We start from the raw sequence: 16,665 nt of genomic DNA on the forward strand, positions 1-16,665 counted from the left end.
GGGGGGACTTGGCTCGTGGTTTAGCCCCCACCGGTGGGTTTGTTGTAGGGTAGCACATGGCTGTCTGACAATAGGAAGAGAATACCGACACACGGATCCCTCTCCCAGTGAGCTGCATTCAGCATTTCAACCAAATGAGGGTCCTCAGTATGGGTGTTGAGCCAAATTTGGAGCTCCCCAGTCAATATGATATTGAATACAGGACACATACTGTAATCTTGCCTGATATGAATCACCGCACAAATAAACTTCACTGGAAATTAGATTCAGTATTCGGGGAAATCCTTTTATTTGTTCAAAACTGATTTCGGTCTTCACCCTGCAGGTTAAATAAGTTCTACAGTGCACAGGAGGCGCTCACACTGAATATCCACACAGAGAAGTTCTGTGCAGCACATTCTGTTCGGTTCAGCAGCCAACCTATACATCAGCATGACTGATATGGCCAGGTTTAGCTTATCTCAGATATACTGGTACAGACATACTGCATATGTCAGCCAATTAGTTTTAAGGAATTGAAGCACAGAAATGCCCCAAAATATGTTTAGACACAGTAGTCTGTCTTCTAGAGAGCACAGACTAAATTATTCTCCAACTTTAAAATATCGCCCCTTAAGGGCTGCTTGTCAAATATTGTTAATTAGTTGTGTCTGCATGTTTAAAGAACTAATATCTGCCTATGTATTATAGATTGTTTTGGTCAAATACACTCTATATATTAGTATATGTTAGGCTCTAATTAGGTGTCAGCTACTCTCCAGTGTTTTGAAAAACCACACTTTTTTTTTTTTTTTTTTTTTTTGCGGCTCCATAGAATAAATGTGTTGTTTGGATGTTGCATTTGATATAGGAACGGACAGAGCTAACAGAGTGAGCTCCAAACAGATTCACAGGTTGGTTGCGTCCATTACAGCAATGTGATCTCACTCCCTCTGATCCCAGTTGGCAGAGGAGAGAGCCTTTTAAAGACAGCGACTGTGGAGAGCAGACACTCGATGCCCTGTGCCGGGCACCACCAGCTGGGCTTGGCACAGCATCAACATTATTAGCACCAGTGCTCCCTAGGTCCATAGAAGCCTTTTGTGAGCGGGAACAGGCAGAGGGAGAGGAGGAATTTAAAAGGACAGATGTATTATCTGTTTTTCCTTTGATTTTGCTCCCTCTAACACATTTTACTTTAATGTCTCTTTTATTTATTCTTCTTCTAGTCTTTACATGTTAATCAACTAAGCTGTAAGCGGGAAAAAAAGGGAATTTAATACAATTCAAATAGGTTAAAACAACAAAACACCACCAAACAGATTCTCCAACAGTATCCCCCTGTATGTCACCTACCACGCACGCACATGCACGATGGACACGACAGACAGAATAATGCAAGTGGGCGCCTGCTGATGTTATATAGGACAATAAAAGCCTTTGCAATCAGGGACTGCAACTATCATCAGATCACTATCATACAATCAGCCCCTGGAGGCTGATGCAGCCAGCAGGAGCTGTGTGTGTCATGGTCACACTCATGCTCAGGGATATTGGCTGGCCTTGGCAAACTATCATCCTTGGAGAGGCTGGTCCTCCCGGCAACACACATACACACACATATAATGTACAGTGTGTATGAAGAAAGAACATACAGTACATGCAATCAGATGGAATTATTGTACTTTTTACACCACAACATGCAGTTATTGTTAGTAACTACTAACAATAGTCTTCATATTAAGATAAAAAATGAGTATAATAAAAGATGTAATGCAGTGCATTTCACACCGGTATATAAAATATTTAGAATTAGCTCCACTACAACCAGCTACAACATTAAAAGGCCACTTACACATTATTGCATCAGTATTAATGATCCAATAATATAATAATAGGACCCAGTGAAAGGGGCCTTTCCGTCCAAGACTTGAAAACTGAATATTTTTACAGTGTGGTATTACTACTTTTATTTAATCTATGTAAAGGAGCTGAATGCTTCCTCTAACACGCTAAACTTACTTATACATACATGCATGTGCATAGTCAGGTGCGCAAAAGAAATGACTAATACCGCTGTTAAGAGACGCATGCAAAAAGCATTTCTCTCATATGGACACATGGAAAACAATGAGAATTTCATGCTGCACTGTTGCACCATTATTGCAATTATAAGTTATATTAGTAATATTCTCATGAAATGTCAGCATGCAAAAAACAAAAAGATCTTCCTGGACATTTGTGAAATTGATAGCATCATTCTACACGGGTAGTCTGGAGAGACCTCTGCAAAATGCCCACTGTTTAGCAGCAACCCAGATGTAATTAACACTGCCTGTGTTGTTTACACTATAAATCAAGTGTGGACTCCCTCCATACTGCCTGCATCCTCTCCACCAGATGGTAGCGAAATGCGAAGGACTGTTTAGCCCTCCAACAAACTCTCCTCTCCTCCTCCACTCTGTAGAGTCCAGCTTTAACTGGTGGTTGTTGCCGATGAAGCCTAGTTCTTAAGTGTCTCACCATTTAATCACAACCCATGTCTTGGCTTGTTTTCAAGGAGTTTGAATAGTAAAAGCTTTGTTACTGTGGAAATCTTGGACAGAGTAACTGATGAACTAAGGGGAGGAAAAACCCGTGGAGTGGGGAACCTACCAGCCTCTTTAGCTAAATTTGGCTGGAGGCTGATTAAATGTGAAGAAAGGCCATCATGTTAAACAGCCACTTAATCAGATGTAGGTTAGGCAGCGTGGTGCTAATTAGGGTGGACTCTGAAGTGGACAGTGCTGCCAACAGCATGCTGTTGCCTGAAGGGTCTGGTGGGACACCACTGCTCCGAGGATTCACAGCCTCTAGTTTGGCACATGCCATATTGTTTTCTCATGTGCCGTCACTGTCGTCACAATAACAATCTGTGACATTTTTAGCCACACTAGCAGCATGGCTCTAGGGATGGCAATGTCAGTTTGTCAGTCGCTCAGTCCACCACTGCAGACTGAAATATATCAACTATTGGATGGTTTGCCATAAAATTATGTGCAAAAATTCACGGTCTCCAGGGGGTCTTTGGTGATTCCCCTGACTTTTCACCCAGCATTAACGTGAGATTGACATTTTTCGGTTTTTGAGTGAATTGCCTCAACAACTATTGGATGCATTCTCATGAAATGTGGTACACACGTTCATGTTCACCTCAGGATGAATGGTAGGAACTGTGGTGATCTCCTGATGTTTCATCTAGCAGCAGGTCAGATTTCCAAATTTGTCCACTATTTAGCTTTCTGACCAAATTCCTCCAAACTAATCACATTAACTAATTAGCAAATGTTAGCATGCTAAAATGCTAAACCAAAATGGTGAACGTGGTAAACATTGTGCTAAACATCAGCATATTAGCATTGTGACTACGAGCATGTTAGTATGCTGATGTTAGTTCAGAGCACCTCTGTTCCTAAATGCAGCTTCATAGAGCTGCCAGCAGGGCTGTAGACTCTAATTTTATGTACGAAAAACTCATTACTTTTGCTTTCACCCAATATCTTTATTATTATCTTTATGGGGAAAAATCTGGTATGCAAGAGTGTGTTTCTGGCAGCGGCACCAGTGGTTTGTTTGGAACAAACAGCAGAATGAACTAGATAGCTAGCATGAGCAGTCTGTGCATGTTTGAACTGCTTTAGCCATTTAGCTATGTAAACAAATTGTTTGCTTTTCAAAGTTCCATGAGGTCACTAAGTGTCTCTCTCCCTTTCTGCTGTTTTTTTCTCAAGTTCAAAAATGTAATTTTAGCATTACAGGGAGAACCATAAGCTTATGGTGATGTTAAAAGTTCTTCTTGAAACAAAGAGATCATTTAGACACTGACAAAAGTACAACGTAAGGTCAGAGTGGAGGCTTTTCCACATTAAAGCATTAAGATGAGGGTACTTTAACAATGCACCATCAATACTGAATAAATATATATATATATATATATATATAGACATACATCAGAGTTCTCTGCACTCTCTCATCACTCCCACAGGACCCTCTATTTTAAACCAAAATTCTCTGCAGTGTAGTTCATTATCCCCCTTTAAAGTGCACTTAAATCTACAATAAAGCCATGAATGTGCTTTCACATAAATCCATAAATCAATGGATCCGTTACCCAGGGGTCTTCGTCGGAGGAAGCCAGTCTTACTTCCCTGTGACAAAAACCGCATTATAAAAAAAAAAAAAATGCAACAACACTGCTCTGTTGCCTCAGCATGTGGAAATGCAATGTGAGAAAGGGATTAAACCTCCAACGCACAAAAGAAAAGGAGGAAAAATGACAGTGACAGCACTGGCAAAGCCACCCCATATACCCACACTCTGAGTGAGCAACGTGCACGCACAGCTCAGTGAAACACTGGAGAGAGCAACTGGATAAGACACTGAAAGAAATACAAAGGGGATGAAGAGAAGGAGAGATAGAAGTGAACGGAGGGGGTGGGGGGCCGGGGAGGGACTGGGGCAGAACAGAGGCGGTCAGAAAAGAAAGAGACGGAGAGAGACGGAGAGGAAAAGTTACGGACAGAGAGAGAGATGACACTACAGTGAGCCTCAGTCACCTAAGGGCTTTTTTTTCCCCAGCAAAACTATCTGACACTGCCTGGACTCCCTTCTCTGCTAGGAAGCCTGAAACAGCCATAATATACCCCATAAATCACACATGTCACATTTCAGGGTTTTTCAACTCTCGTCATTTCATTTTTTGTACTAAAGTGAAACTTTTCAACGCACTGACTCAGTTTCCTCGCCCAGAATCTCATGTAACGCACCAATGCCAGAAACACACGGACACATCTTGAATTACAATTTGGTTAATACAAAGTAAAGGCTTAATCTTAAATGACTGAATGAACAGAGAGGTAAGAGGAAGCAAAAGTACACAACTAATCTAAAGAAATAAGATAGCAAAGACATAACTATGTTGAGGTATGAGTATTCATATAACATAACATCTGTAAACATCTGTAAACATTGGACTTTAAAAGAATGGTTCAGCATTTTGGAAAATACATGTATAACACAATCATATCTGTTTGTCCAATATAAAACTGGAGCCAGGAGATGTTAATTGTCTCTGGAAAACAAACAAAAAAAAAACAAATAGCCTGCAGACAAGCTATTTGTTTCCCCCGTTTCCAGTCGTTATGCTAAGCTAAGCTAACCGGCTGCTGGCTCCAGCTTCATATTAAACAGACAGATAAGACGGCAATACTGCTCTTCTCATCTAATTCTCAGAAAGAAAGTGGACAAGCGTCTCTGGGAGGCTTTTTGCTGGAGTTAAAACTCTTCACTAATTATGTACAGACATTTCCCACCAGTGTCCATGTCCCTCATGAGAATTTCATCTTGGCAGATAAAACAAATACAGTAAGTCACACAGTGGGGGTGGGATCTCTTTGATACTAGTAGAAAATATAATTTACTGTCTTGTTTTGTTTTTTTTGTGTGTGTGTTTTTTTGGGGGGTTTTTTGTTTTTGTTTTTTTTTTTTACAAAAGACTGCTCGACTCGTGAAGATTTAATAGCTAAAAATCATAAAGTTTAGAGAAGCTGCAATTTATCTGACAGAAGAATTTGCGACTGTGATACTTGCACCGACTGTGCAGTGAAGCGGCACAAATACATATAAACTATGGAATGAAATGAATAATTACCCCCGTCTTCTATCAAATCATCAAACCCCATGGGTCTGTCTGTGATCTGAGGGCAGAGTGACTTCAGCTCCGAGAAAACAATGAGCTTCTCTCTCTCCCGCTGACATTGTGACTCTGATGCTGATGGCAATACTGCCAGTAGATGTGTGTGTGTGTGTGTGTGTGTGTGTGTGTGTGTGTGTGTGTGTGTGTGTGTGTGTGTGTGTGTGTTCGTGTGTGTTGCTGCTGCTGCTCTGTGCCTGGCAGCTGCAGCCCAGCGATGCATGGTGAATAACAGGTCAGTGCTAATCTCATTAGGGCTAATCAGATGTATATGATATGTATAAACAGTGGAGTTCCACTGTACACAAGCAGCGGCAGCACACGTCCATCACCAGATGGATAGCAATGTGTGTTTATGTGTGTGGTAAGAGGAATGCTGGGGGGGAAAAAAAACAAAAACGGATGAGTGATTGAGAGGAGGTGAGAAGAGAAAGAGAGATGTCGTTTTTCAGGGTGCTACATTATCAGAGGCATTATGGAATTATGCGCAGGTGGAGAGCTGGTGTGAATACTGATGCAGTGAAAATGAATATATTTGTGTAAACACACATAGACATACACGCAGCAGCCGGGCTCAGTAGAGTTTGCAGTTCACCTGCTCTAAATGAGGAAACTGCATGCAACTTCGACAAATGAGGCATCTGCCTGTGGGAAGCCTGCAAGTTGAGGTTTGTCACTGTGTCTGAGTGTGTGTTAGTGTTTTTGTGTATGTGGTGTACACACACACACACACACACTCATCTTGTGAACTGGTCCCTACGTGTGTTATTATTTGTATGATCCTCACGTATCATATTTGTGAGAGAGAGAAAATGCAAAGATGAACTAAGACGTCAAGGGCTGGAAAAGAAGATGTAAGGTGTGGAGAGAAAAAAAACAGTGTCATTAAATGGAGGGAAGGGGATCTCGACTACTACATTTCTTCAAGCAGAAGGGGATTGTGTGAGTTCAGATGGTTATGTGGGTGTTTGAGTGGGAGAGAGAGAGAGAGAAAGGTGAGAAAGACAAGGCAACAAAGGTTTTTGGGCATCTTGTCTGAAACCCCCACAACCCACCCACCCACCACAACCCCACTCCCCCCTTTTCCGTCTGAGTTTCCCAGGGGTTCGAGATTGGTTTCACTTAAAACACTTAAAACACCCCACAGGACCTGCGCTGGCTCTGAAATAAATATCAAGATCACTCTTGGATTGTTTTTAAATTGAATGCAATCTGCCAGAGCTGTGAGCCATCACCCCCCCCACCCCTCCGCACGCACCCCACCCCCCCCGATCTCTCCTTCCACTTGATGCCAGCCTCTTTTTGTTTCCATCACAAAGGGATTTTCAGGAATTGTTCTGCTCCAAAGGAAAGTAGGAAAAAAGATCTTTGCCATATAAATAATTTGAGCCGGGCAACATTTGATATATCACGGCATACAAAAGTTAAAAGATTGCTGATGGTTCCTGATTCCAGGAAGTCAGAGGAGAAGCTAACAGAATGACATAAATCATTCATTCAAACAAAGAGTCCGATGTGGAGTATTGTGTCCTCAGACTGCAAACACAGTAGCATACACAAATGTGTTTATTCTGCACAACATCTAATAAACTCCCAAATAAACTGTATCCTGCAGCCAAATCGATCTTTATGTTACAATAAATAAATTTCTGTCTCTAATGTTGCCCAGATAAAAAAAAAAAAACCCGCACTCTATACTCTGCTGCTGATGAAGCATGAATATATTGTTATCACTATAAAACTGTCAATATGAGATGTTACAAGGCTTTTTCAAAGTCAGGATACGGCACGCACGCTGTGTGTGATTCATTATAAAGCAGTCTCTCGCATTTACAAAATTCACTTTAGCATATTAAATACATATTATATGAAATGTCTGCTTATCACATATCCCGAGCTGCTCAATCCGTTTTTTTGTAAGTTTATTCAACAAAGAGCTGCTCGCTAAAATGTCCGTTTTAGCAGTTAATTCAATAACATTTTTTTTCTTCTTTCCTCAAACCATGTGAAATATCTGCTGAGGATGAGGATGAGATAATCCCACTCATTTCCAGTGACGCCATAAGAGGGTTTAATTTTCTGCAAAGCATTAATATCTTGAAACAAAACAAACAGAAAATATATTCATGGAAAACAAATGAAACTCTCACCTCAGGCTGCTTGTGTTGTATTTTGATGCAAAATCCAACTTAATAAGAAGTGGAATAAACAATTGGATATGGATACTCTTTGTGCCGCATATATTTAGGGAAAAAAGGAAAGCGTTCGACACCCTGCATTTCTTGAAGTCAAATATACCACGTAACATCTGTTAAGCTTTTATGAAATGAATTATCAGCCTTCTGTCACACATCAAGGTTGTGCTAAAATATCCCAGCTGGATTTTATATCGGGGCATAATTCAGCATGAAAAGAAAGGTACAAAAATAAACTTCCAAGCAGATCTTTAGGACTTTGTCTGTTTTCGGCAAACAAGTTGTCAGATTGTTTTTTTCCTGAAGTGTTTTTCACAGAATGTATTTATAGCTACAATCATTTACTGGAAAATGCACTGCATACTGTACTTTGACCCAAATGAATAAAGTCATAAAGTCATAGAGCTAGAAGAATAGGAATATGATATTGATTGAATATGGATGAAAAAAAGTCAAGGTTGTCAGAGGAAAAGTGAAAAGGTCACAAGCAAAACTGAAGTGCAGAGATATTCATGAAGATCAGTAGATGCAGGAAGGTTTTTTTTTTTGTGTGTGTGAATTGCATGAATTCAACCATGCCACAGCCAAACTGAGATCAATCATAAAATGAATTTGTTGAATAAATGAGTTCAAAATGTATCATGTACTTTTGAAATGGAAAGCAGTGGGCTGAAACTGAATGTGATTGTTGCAACTTTTCTGAATTCAGGCTGAGCTGTTGTGTTTTTTTGTTTTTTTTGTGTGTGTTTTTTTTTTTTTGAAAATGCATCCGGAGGAGAACAAAAAAAAAAAGCAAAAGCTCGATTCAATCCCGCAGCATGTCTTTGTACATAATGTAGCTGGTAACACAATAATTGGATGATTGGACATGATGAACTTTCCCTTCAGTGGAGAAAATAGTGTTTGGATATTGGCTGTGTATAAAAAAAAAAATCCTCCTCTCTATTCTCTCTATTCAAGAAATAGATTAGTGGAATGGCAGACTCTTTTCCTAATCAGCATTTGCCATGAACACCACACACACATACACACACACACACAGTCACACACACACCGCCGGCACTGGGAGAGCAGATATGGCACTAGCTGTTCCCTTTCCCAGGGAAGCAGTGGGGATGAAAGAGTGCAGAGATTGCTCTCCCATCCTCTGATCTGCTGCTGCCTTTGACATCAGCAGCCACCAACTCCAAAAGCACAGGAGAACTGGGGGGACGAGCTACCGCACCCACCACCGCAACCACACATAAACTCCCCTTCTTTCTCCATCTTGGATTTCCTCCCTCCTCACTGTTGGATGTAAGATTTATTTCTTTAATTGGCCTGCCACCATAAATAAGGTTTGAATGAATAGTACATGAAGCACAGTTTTTGCCCCCTCATGTGCTCCTCTTCTCCCACGTGTTTTGGCGTAGATGCTTCACTGCGCCTATGCAGACAAACACGGGGAACTGATATGCGCTAAGCAGCGGTATGCGGTCAGTCGTCTCCTGCTTTGCGCCGTGCTGTGCATGAGCACGGCTCATAGTCTCTGACAGCCAGCACATCCACAAAGACCCTATAGCTGCAGCTACTTCGTGGTCTCAGAGTCATTTTTCATACTCTCTTGCAGGTTGGTCATCCAGGACTTGTCAAATAAGATCACCACAGTGTATTTCAGCTTGTGTGGGACCATGGAAAGAGGATCTGAGCTGAGCTGTACTGTGTTGATCTGAGTAAATGTGGATAAGGAAATTGTGTGTGCCAAGTGTGGTGGAGTGCTAAAGATAAATCTCAGCCTGTCAGCGTGTGAACTCTGAGCTTGAGCATTTACTCCTTTTGATGACTTATTACTGGGGTTATATGGATGACCACACACCATGCATCCCAGCTATACTTTGTGTGTTTAGCATGTTACACCAAGTGTGCCAGCCAGAGTTGTCCCGTCTGCGCTGGTGCCTGCTTTGCGTTCCCATTTCTCTGGAGAACAGGCACACCCATCAGGAACCATTAGTCTTCACACTGACAGGCCGGCCTTCCTCCGAGAGACTCTCCCTGGCGGAGCTTTCGCATTGCCTTAGACAGCGCTCGGGTATTTTTTTACTAACAGGCTGAGACACAGTGCCATTTGTGCAGGGCATTTACTGCTGGCATTACTTCTAATTTATGTTCTCTTGTCCCGACCAAAGTGTAAAGCAAGTCACCCGAGACTTCACACACCTTTCTTATGTCCCTCCGCAGGTGAACAAATGGACGGATTAAAGGTCAGGTGGAGAAATGTATCGACAGGTGTTATAAAAATGTCTAATAATATCGCTTGCTGTTTTGCAGACGGATGCAGCGCTGATGTATGACGCCGTGCATGTGGTGGCGGTGGCGGTGCAGCAATCGCAGCAGATCACTGTCAGCTCTCTGCAGTGTAATCGCCACAAGCCGTGGCGCTTCGGAGGGCGTTTCATCAACCTCATCAAAGAGGTACATCACCGCTGTCAATGTGCTCTCCGTCTTGACCTCTGACCTGTAGAATCTGCTGAACCCTATAGCTCTGTTGTGTTGTATTGATCAGCGCAATCACGTGTTTGCAAGCATTTCCCTTGTAAATCGCTGAGATGCTTTCATTGAACTTTATTGCACATTATGAGTGGGGTTTTCCCAGCAAGCATTTCTTCTCTTGTAGAAAACTGTGATCATGATAAAACTCATATAAACATCCCAAACAAGTTTATTGCCCAATTTTAACACTCTCACAAATCTTCATCAAATTGTAATCTAAATAACTGCTGCATTATCCACAGTAACTACATGTTTTTTGTGATCTTTCATTCCCTTCCTGCTTTCTCTCCCTGCCTATCTCCACTCGTGTTTATATCAAAGCCACTGTGTGTCTCCTTAACTCTAGTCAGGGTCAGCCATTTGCTTTGTTGTACAAAGCTCTCTGGATGGTATCATTGCAGGTAATTTTCAGAATGAGCCATTGTAGTAGCTGGCGCTTCCTCCCCCTCCTGTGTCTGCTGTCGCTCTCCATGCCCGTCTGTTCCTCCAATGGCTTTGAAGTGAAACTTCAAGCACAATGAACCACATGCATAATGAAGTCTTACCTGTCAAACTTGCGTCTATTCTCGCCGCTTTATTGTTTCTTGTTATGTTGTTGAGATAGACAGTGCGGAGAGAGCCAGCCAGAATTCATAATTGGGACAGAAAAAAGTTTTATGGTTAGAAGTTGGACTGATATTGTTGAGAAAGACGATACCTTGAGGTTAATGGAATGACTGTGCTGAGAGCTGAGGATTTTAGTTTATTATGCTGTATATTACTGTCTGCAGGCTCACTGGGATGGTTTGACAGGACGTGTTCTCTTCAACAAGACCAATGGACTGAGAACAGATTTCGACCTGGATGTCATCAGTCTGAAGGAAGAGGGGCTGGAAAAGGTGCGTCACTCACTGGTGTCGTGGATGCCGTGGCATCCCATTCTTAAATAGCAAACTGTCAGCGGTTTCTGTGCTTTAAAGCGTTTTATTTCCTATGTGTAGACAAGACAAGGTGATATAAACTTGGCACTGAATTGTTTCAACAGATTGGAACATGGGATCCTCCTAGCGGTCTGAATATGACAGAAACTCACAAAAGCAAGACATCCAACATCACTGACTCTCTGGCTAACAAATCCCTGCGTGTATCAACCATACTGGTAGACACAGACAAATGAAAACACGAGCAGCATACACACCGTCAACAAATACACACAGATATTTTTTTTAAAAACAACTACAATATCAAACACACCGTTTCTGCACTTCTACACCAACTATATTTTCCTTGAACAGGAGGAGCCATATGTGATGTTTAAGAAGTCAGACAAGCCTCTGTATGGGAATGACCGTTTCGAAGGCTACTGTATTGACCTGCTGAGGGAGCTCTCTGCCATCCTGGGTTTCCGCTATGAAGTGCGATTAGTAGAAGATGGGAAGTACGGCGCGCTGGACGAGAGCACAGGGCAATGGAACGGCATGGTGCGGGAGCTCATGGACCATGTGAGTCAACGAACACCAAAGCTGCGCATAGTAAAATGCAGAAAAGAAAAAAAAGGAAAAATCACTGGCTACATCTTAGCCAGGGTAAAACTGTCTTTTAACACTGATATGGGACATTTTTCAAGTTTTCTGGTTTAAACTAATGAAAAATCTGCCCGGATAGTGGTAACATTTCAATTTTTTTCCAAAGCAAAACTAATGATTTGAAGTAATTTCTGAAATTAAGTTTATTCCAGTGCCTCATCCTACTTTATTCCTCCTCGTTTGAAGGCACTGACTCCTTTTAAAATTCTTGAACGGTGATTTAAATTGAAAACAGGCTGAAATATTCCTTTAAAATAAGGTTACAATGTTTTAAAATGAGGCTACATAACATGTGATAGGGGAAATAATACTTGCTGACATAATTACTGACAGTAAAGATCCTGGCGTCATACTCTTCTCTGTTTGTGCCACTGGTTCTCTATGGTTTAGCATTCAACATTATTCCATAATTCTTACTTGTGGCCACATTGGATGCTCTTTAGCAAGAGGTATGAAGGCTTGCTTCTAAAGGATCCATTTGTAAGTTTTGCTGTTGCTGCATAGCCAGCATTAGCATTAACAGCTGTTTACTTAACCAGTCTACAAGAAATGTTGAGAGTTCAGCACCAAACTGCATCCCTTTACCTCACCAAGAGCCCGTCTCCAGCGGTGGAAAGCAACGCCAATGTAAACTGCTAACCCCAGCCCGCCTTGTCACTTTCTGATAGCGACTCACTGTAGCCTCCAATATGCCCTGAAGATGTAGCGCTGCTCAGAGGGCGTATTATAACCTCTTGTATTATAAAGACAAGAGTGCTGAAGCGCTTCTCAGAGGGGAATCACCACATCCCGCTACCGGCAAGGAACCACATTCGGCGGCAGAGAAAACGTACAAATAACCCCCCCGAGATAATAAGCTTTTTAGGACTCAAATATATACAGGAAAGACTTGATAACATAGAAATGTATGCACTAAAAAGCCTTCAGCACATAGGAAACTGTGTTTTAATCTCCACCTGAATGGTAGTTTTTTTACTTAACATAAACAGCAAGAGCCAGCAGACAAAGAACAGAAAATGAAGAGTGCCATCTACAGAATCTCAAAGATCTTGAGCAGAATATGTTAGGGAAAATTCCACTGAAAAACCAGAACCTGGATGAGGAAGTTATGTCTTGAAGGAGTTATGCAAAACTCCTTCAGAGTGAACGCTCAGCACCAAAGAAGGCTAATCTTACGTTCAAGGGGACAGAGGGTTAATTCGTGCAGATTAATCTAATCCCAAGATTGTTGCCTCAGTGACTCACCTTTGACACCACATAAGAAGGATTAAACATATAACCTGCAATTTCATGAAAACCTCCTCAGCCTCCTACCTGCTAATCTAACTGAACTAATGACCCTGGCTGTTTTCTCTCCTCTGACATGCCTCATCCTCCTGTACATATTGATCAGACCAGCTGTTGACAGAAATCAGATGTAAATTCAATTGTTGTTGTTTTTTTTTTTCATTGGTGTTTGTTATCTCATTGCAGAAAGCAGACCTGGCAGTGGCTCCTCTGGCCATCACCTATGTCAGAGAGAAGGTCATTGACTTCTCCAAGCCCTTCATGACGCTGGGGATAAGTATCCTGTACCGCAAGCCCAACGGGACCAACCCCGGGGTCTTTTCCTTCCTCAACCCCCTCTCACCCGATATCTGGATGTATATTCTGCTGGCTTGCTTGGGTGTCAGTTGTGTGCTGTTTGTCATAGCCAGGTAACATGTCAACCCTTCCTTTCCCTTCCTCCCGTCCTCTCTTATTTCCTTCCTTCCTTCCTTCCTTCCTCCACTTCCTTCTTACCTACCTGTTTTCCTGCTCTCACTAACGTAGCAGTTGCTCCCTCCGGGCCTGAAGAGGGTAATTCATTCACTGAAAATCATCAAGCTCTGACTGGTGGAAAAAACACTCCTGCAAGAGGCAATGCATGCCTCTTTATTCTTAGGTGATTTCGGTGATGTAGATACAGTCTACAACAAAAGAATATCAAATCTGCAGTTAATGTTACCATAAAGGACCATACCAATGTTTTTTTGTTTTTTTTTTTGTTTGCTTGCATTTTCCAAAGTACACCATACTTTTTTAGATCTTGTTTTCAAAATACAAGTGAAAGCATAGACTGTTAAAAAAAAAAAAAAAAAAAAAAAAAAAATGCTTTGTCTTCACTATCATGCAAGGATAATGTAGTTATGAGTAGAAGAAAACAGAGAAATGAGCTAAAGCAATTGGGAAAAACACTGGTATGAGTCTTGAGTCCTCACACTTATTCCAGGCGTATTCGCACAGGCTCCGGCAACTGTGAAACCAGCTCCCCGTTATGTATCTCTTAACCAGCTGTAAGAAATGTCGAGTACAATGCCCAAACTGTACAAGTACAATTCTTACAATATCTTGATAGATGTGTATAAGAGACAGATCGAGAACGATGTGTGTTAACCCCAGGGCTCCTGTTCTTCTCCTTTGACCCTGAGAGGTTTGGGTTTAATGCACATTCCATCAAAATGTTACCGGCACAATGATCACATGAGAGGAATGCAGCAACTGTCACCTAAGTTAGCTCAGAATATGCAAATTATACCCATAGCCCTTTTGTTTTCACGGTTTGTCAGGGTAAGTGATTAGCATGCAATTCTATTGATATTCCTCTGGTTGTAACGAAATGGCCTTGGTACTTTTATTAAATTATAATGCTCTTGTCTGCGTGCATGCTTTGTGCCTTTTTTCCACACCATGGCAATAAATAGTGCTTGTCCTCACAACACTGTGTGGCCAAAAGTGTTCAGCAAAGTTTAAATCTGAAGAACACTGTTCCTCCACAGTTCACTGAGCTGGTTCTTTCATAATTGTAGTATTGATCGCACGACCAGCGATTGATTGGTCAATTCCCCAAATGCAAAGTATATTATTTTCTTTAATCCCTTACAAATAGAGTGGAGTGGAGTGAGCTTATGAAGTCTCGGTTTTGCGCAATAAAACACTAAACACCTAAATCTCACCAGGGATTCGCAACGTCTTTGAACCACTTCCCACACACACACACTTTTTTCTCTCTCTCTCTCTCTCTCTCTCTCTCTCTATCTCTTCTCTCTCTCTCTCTCTCTCTCTCTCTCTCTCTCTCTCTCTCTCTCTCTCTCTTTCTCTCAACAAGCGATCTCATTTCAAGCTCCAGAAAAATACATTCCACTCACGGGTTCCTTCCAGCTCCGCTTGTGGATGAATTGATTCCTGTCTTTATTAACAAAACAAATGGCATTCTTTCAGATCATAGAAACTTTTTTTTTTTTCTAGAGTAGAGAATAACTACCTGACAATAAGAACGGGTGATTTAAATTGCATTGTAATGTGTTTACATGTAGTTACAGGCTGTCGCAGTTTTGTGGTCCAAGTCCCAGACGCCTGTGATTTTAACACTCCCCCCCAACACAGCCTCTTCTCTTGGCCTGAGAGAAGAAAGGCAACAGATCTATAAAGCCAGCCAGAGTAATTGAATCCAACAGACAGTTAATGGAGGGAGCGCGTTGTATTATTGTGGCCGGGGACGTGCGAAGGGGAAGAGGAGCAGAGAGAGGGGGAGAGAGGGAGAGAGAGAGAGGGAGAGACAGAGAGAGAGAGAGGGGGAAGAATCTTTTTAGAATTCTGTGTGCAATTCGACATGTCCCTCGTGCTCGGTGTGAAGAGGTGACCTTACGTCTGCATGTTCCACATCCCCTTCTTCCTGGTGATCAGTGTGCAGTACACGGCCCGCAGGAATACGGGCCGGCTGCAGGCAAAGGTCATACAGAGGAGCTGTCGGGTCTGGTGCATGCAGAATACACATGCAGACACTGAGAACAACAAACACAATCCAAATCCAAGTGCGCGTTGTATAGATTTAAATCCTCTATGATACCAGAGGCACATATCTGATGGTACCCACAGTTAGCCTCGGGCAACAGCAAAACATTATATGTAACATCTGTGAACAGCAACATGAATAAATCAAACCAGAAAATATTTGACTTTGAGATTTGATTGAGCCAATGCAAATACAGTCGCTACCATAGAGAAATGCACTCCCACACAGCTCGGAAAAGGCGCATGCGCGAACGCTCATGTGCCACAGGCTTGATACACACAGGCATGAAAACGTACAGACATACGGACACATGCGAGTGCACACACTGCATTATGCACAGCCCCACAAGGCCATTGTGCCATTTCAGTTGCCTGTGGTTCCAAGGAGACAGAGCTCATTGACATTCCAGTAAATCAGGCATCCTGATGGAGTTGACAGGAAGAATTATAGTGTGTCATCACAGCCATGACCACGAAGATGATTCTCAAGGGGGACAGCGTAAAAAATAGCTGTAAAGGAAGGAGCAATATGACAAAAATGTTGCCACATTCGCAACGCTTGTAAAATAAGACCGTTAATTAGGCTGCTGCAACAGCAACAAAGAGCGATCACACGACATATCGGTATGTAGATCTACAGCAGTCACGCAGCGCAGTAAATAGTGCCGCCATTAGACAGCCGTCGTATAATATGCGTCTCCAAGAGCTGGAGCTGACAAATAGCATCATACTGCTGCGCCATCTGAACCCTTAAGACCCGGCCCACGGGCTTATTAGCATGCAGCATATTGGAGGGGGGGGGGGGCTCCTAAGCAGCCTTACGTGATGGGCCCCTCAACTCTGCATAAGCAAT

General features: G+C 42.1%; 1 protein-coding gene across 2 annotated transcripts in view; it reads left to right on the forward strand.

The window, feature by feature from the left end:
- The window catches only part of LOC111661481 (glutamate receptor ionotropic, kainate 2-like), a 56,615-nt gene that overhangs the window by 29,618 nt on the left and 10,332 nt on the right, over positions 1-16,665 (forward strand). For both annotated transcript variants that reach the window (XM_023415063.2, XM_023415064.2), the window contains exons 7-11: positions 10,213-10,356; positions 11,205-11,312; positions 11,459-11,572; positions 11,709-11,915; positions 13,473-13,696. In XM_023415063.2, the coding sequence (XP_023270831.1) occupies positions 10,213-10,356; positions 11,205-11,312; positions 11,459-11,572; positions 11,709-11,915; positions 13,473-13,696 (797 nt within the window). The remainder of the gene's footprint in view (positions 1-10,212; positions 10,357-11,204; positions 11,313-11,458; positions 11,573-11,708; positions 11,916-13,472; positions 13,697-16,665) is intronic.

The sequence above is a fragment of the Seriola lalandi genome, unplaced genomic scaffold, assembly GCF_002814215.2.
Source record: "Seriola lalandi dorsalis isolate HSWRI2012SDOR001 ecotype SW California unplaced genomic scaffold, Sedor1 jcf7180002054544, whole genome shotgun sequence".
Classification (NCBI taxonomy): domain Eukaryota; kingdom Metazoa; phylum Chordata; class Actinopteri; order Carangiformes; family Carangidae; genus Seriola; species Seriola lalandi.